The sequence below is a fragment of the Medicago sativa genome, chromosome 7 (assembly GCF_051527215.1).
Source record: "Medicago sativa cultivar Bolivia chromosome 7, Bolivia_mono, whole genome shotgun sequence".
NCBI lineage: Eukaryota > Viridiplantae > Streptophyta > Magnoliopsida > Fabales > Fabaceae > Medicago > Medicago sativa.
This window is the reverse complement of record NC_140755.1, coordinates 98,436,987-98,441,106: the sequence shown is the minus strand read 5'-3', so window position 1 is coordinate 98,441,106 and position 4,120 is coordinate 98,436,987. Positions and strand designations below refer to the sequence as shown.

Below are 4,120 nucleotides of genomic sequence, written 5' to 3'. Positions count from 1 at the left end.
AAAATAACCTCAACCATCATATATAATTTTCTATCTCACTTAAACTTCCAAACCCAATACAACCATCAGATCGAATTCAGTTTCGATTCGATCTGGTGGTTTGGGCGGTCTAAATAAATCCAAGGTAATAATCTAAACAAATACTATCTCAAACTTAGACTTTCTCTTTATTTATTTTTTCTATTTTATTAATTTATTTACTTTTTGTTTCTAGAAGAACAACTACAAGAACTAGAACTTTTAACAGTATCATCATCAAGATGGACAAAGTGTTGAGGTTGGCATCTGAAAAAGGTGTGGTGATTTTCACAAAGAGTTCATGTTGTCTATGCTATGCAGTTAACATTCTGTTTCAAGAACTTGGGATTAGGCCTATGGTTCATGAAATTGATCAAGACCCTGAAGGAAGGGAAATGGAGAAAGCTTTGTTGAGGTTAGGTTGTACTGCACCTGTTCCTGCTGTGTTCATTGGAGGGCAACTGATGGGGTCCACCAATGAAATTATGTCCCTTCACCTAAGTGGCTCCCTCACTCAATTGATCAAGCCATACCAATCTCGTTCTAATTGAATCATGATACCTTGTTGCTGGAAGAATAAACTGGCTTGTGATTTAGTACATTACTAGTAGTGACTTTAGTATTGTTAGTTTATGTAGTGTTTTATGTATCAAGTGCTTTCTAGTATTTAAATAGCTATAATGTAATCACATAAATATTCTTAATGAAGTTTGATTTATATATGACTGTATCAATGCCTCAGCAATTTGATTATTTGTTTCCAGTCTATACTGATTCATGAAAAATACTTGCTTAAGAACAAACCCAATTAAAAAAAAAAAAAATTGGGACACTAATGTTTTTTTTAAAAAAGAAAATGGTTAATAATGTTAAATGATTTGACTAATTTATTTAACTTTTAACTTCTTTCATTATTTGTATTTGTGTTTATGCAAGACTATCTCCTGATTCGTACAGCTGTTTTCATACTGCTAGCTAAAAAGGGGTTTAAAAATATGTTCCGCACCGCAATCTGATTTGTAAAATCAAGGTTTTTGATATTTCTGTGACTGCAATAAGAGGATGATTATGACTGTATTAGTCTCGTTTGACTGTGATTCTCTGCCTTATCAAGGAACATGATGTGATTATGGTTGCAATTTGCAAATTCTTATCCCCTGACAAATTAACAACTAACATTTGCGTATAAATAATACTGCACACTAGTATAGTGAGGGGCATATCCAGAAAGTTTATTCTATTTCTTTCATGCATCTAAGAAAAAAGTTGCTCCACCTCCTTCACTCTTTTCCCTATCCCTTATTCTTCAAATCAATTTCTAGCAGGAAACCTTCAAATCATTCTGCATCTTGTGAAGAAATATTCTCTGAAAACATGTAAGCTGCTTCACAATCCACCAAAAAACTAAGGGTTTGTGAAGATATTTTCTTTATTCATTTCCTAAAATTTGTGTTAGTTTTAATTGTTAACAATGAGAAAGGAGATTCTCTTAAAGTGAACATTTGTCTTGCATTATCCGAAACAGAGAAAGTGTCACAAGAGCTATTTTCTCAATTTCCTGAAATGTCTCTAGGATTTTGTTTCCATGGAAATGACTCATAAGTATTTCGTGTTTCATCTTCTGATTAGCAAGTTAAAAATAAATGCATATTCTAAAAAATGATAACAAAAAATGTTTTTACAAAATTAACGAAACTAAGAGGTTGCAAAACCATTATGGTTTTGCTTGTCTCTATCTGCATATGCATATATGAGTCAAAATCAGTTTTCAAGTCATATTATTAAGTATCTTCTTTATGTTAATCTCATATCAAAGAGAGGTAGCTTCTCTATGGGCCAAAATGCTGTAAAATAGAAAAGCATTTCAAACTCTGTCTTAGGTTTTTATTTTATATTAGCCCAACATCTTAAAATTCAGGTGGACCTAAGTACCTAACATTAATGTCTCTCATTTATAAATATATTTTGAGGTTATATCTCTTCAGATGATGTGTGAGACTCTGACCGCTTTGCAAAATGTTTCAAGAGAAAGAAAGATATTGTGCTGGCATCAAATTTTTCATCTGTTGGCGTTGCCACATGTTTAAAAGTAGAGGGGAAATTCTATTCTTTTATGGTTTAATGGATTCTTCACCTTTATCCCTGACAAAGGAAGGTATTACATTCCTTACCTTTTCTTATCTTGTGATTATTATTATTCTTTTCTTTTTTCCTCCACAAACAACGACCAATAATCTCCCCACAAATGTGAGTTTCCATCTCTTATACCACGATCCAACACAAAATCCACTATGCTTTCCCACCAAGTCGAATCAGGACTGTAATACTACTTGGTGGGGAGTTCCGGGGTGCGGAAAAAACGACTAATACTCGAAGACCATAAAAGAGATATCATATCTCCATTCAAAATATTAAGAGATGAGTAAATGAGTCATATATTTTGTATATCAATATTTTAGTCATTCATAAACAATGTGAGATTTAATCACTCATAAATTTAACCACTTACACTTAAAACACAACAAATTACGCGAAGGCATACCTTGGCTTAGCCAAAACTTGAACTAGGATCATCCAAGGAGGTACTGCTGTGAAATAAATCCAACAGTTATTGCCATAAGTAGGTAGCTTTGGTGAAACGAGAGAAATTGAAAGAGTTTTAAATGGTTGTTTTTTATACTCTAGTCTTAACCCCCATTTTTCAAAAATAGAAAATAAGTTATTTAATTAGACAAAGAAAAAAAGATTATACCTGATTAGACAAAAGAAATATAAAACTATACAAAAAGCAATCTAAATAAAAGGTAAAATTTCTTGTCTGGTTAAATAATTGATTTGCACGTATTTTTAATCTTATTTTGTTTGTTTTTGTGAGTTTATCGTCTTTGCACGACTTTATTTGTTTTAATTTCATGTCTTGGTACGATGTGTTTTTAAATTTTCTATTTAGTGTGCTGTTTATTTGATTGAGATAGAAAGATTAACTTTCAAAAAGTGCAGATTCAATCGATAACTTTAGAGTTGTCAACATTGCAGATCCAGATACATGTATTTCACAAACCTTAATATAGTCATATTTGTAGTGTATATGGTACTTTGTCGTTTCATGTTATTATTAACATGGATATTGTGAGTTTGCTCACATATCATTTTTTTTCTATTTTTAGCAACTTTAAATTTGTATTGTATCAATGTACTTGTCAATTTAAATGGTAACAATGAATATTGTTTATTCCTGTCAAATACTCCATCCAGTCACTATTATAAGCAAAAATCAACTTTCTAGGTTCATTCATTAAATGATGTATTTAGTCTATATTATTAACCAAATACATCATTTAATGAATGAACCTAAAAAATTGATTTTTGCTTATAATAGTGACCGGGGGAGTAATAATAAAGGTGAAATTGAAATAAAAGAAGGAGAAAAAAAAAAAAATCAAATCCCCGTCATACAGGGCTAACTTGTCGATAGGCACCGTATCTATCCCTTTGCTCGAATGAAAATCTAAGTCGACTCATGATGAAAATATCTTGAAGTTTATTGGCAAAATTCTATCATTTGCTGTTATTATTTTTATTTTAACTAGTAATTTCTAATTCAAAATTGACTAATGTTTGGTTTAAATTTGATTTATTTAGATTGGTTAAAGGATTCAATTTGATTTTAAAATTTGAATTAGGTTTTGATCCAACTAGGATTTAATTGAATAATTTGTTAAGGTGAAATAGGATAAAATTGTAAGTAAGATAATTTAAACAAATGGAAGATGCAAGGATCGATTATTGAAGTTGACAGTGGTGAGAACAATGATAGTTACAATTTAGATTATGCAAGGATGGATTTGATAGTAAGTGAAATAATTCAATGATGAATATGCTTTAATTTGACACAATGATACTTTGATTTAAATTCTTATTACTCAGGCCATGAGCATTCAGGCCATGGGCTATAATGCAACCAAGTAACTTCAAACAACGACTAAATTGAACAAGTAGAGAGCATATAAGGACACAATTGATAATTTTCAACGAACGTTGTTCATCTTCAATTTTGTGTCACTGATGGTTATAACACCTAGTACAATACAATAATATGTTA

General features: G+C 30.8%; 1 protein-coding gene across 2 annotated transcripts; it reads left to right on the top strand.

Annotated features, from left to right (window-relative positions):
• On the top strand, window positions 1–740 carry LOC146910985 (Thioredoxin superfamily protein). Of its 2 annotated transcripts, none has more exons than XM_085725294.1 (2): window positions 1–124; window positions 218–740. In XM_085725294.1, exon 2 carries the CDS (start codon window positions 261–263, stop codon window positions 567–569), a length of 309 nt encoding a protein of 102 aa, XP_085581420.1. In that variant the 5' UTR covers window positions 1–124; window positions 218–260; the 3' UTR covers window positions 570–740. The 2 variants fall into 2 exon arrangements, with proteins under 2 accessions (XP_085581420.1, XP_085581419.1); XM_085725293.1 differs by having other exon boundaries at window positions 215–740.
• The last annotated feature ends 3,380 nt before the right edge of the window (window positions 741–4,120 follow it).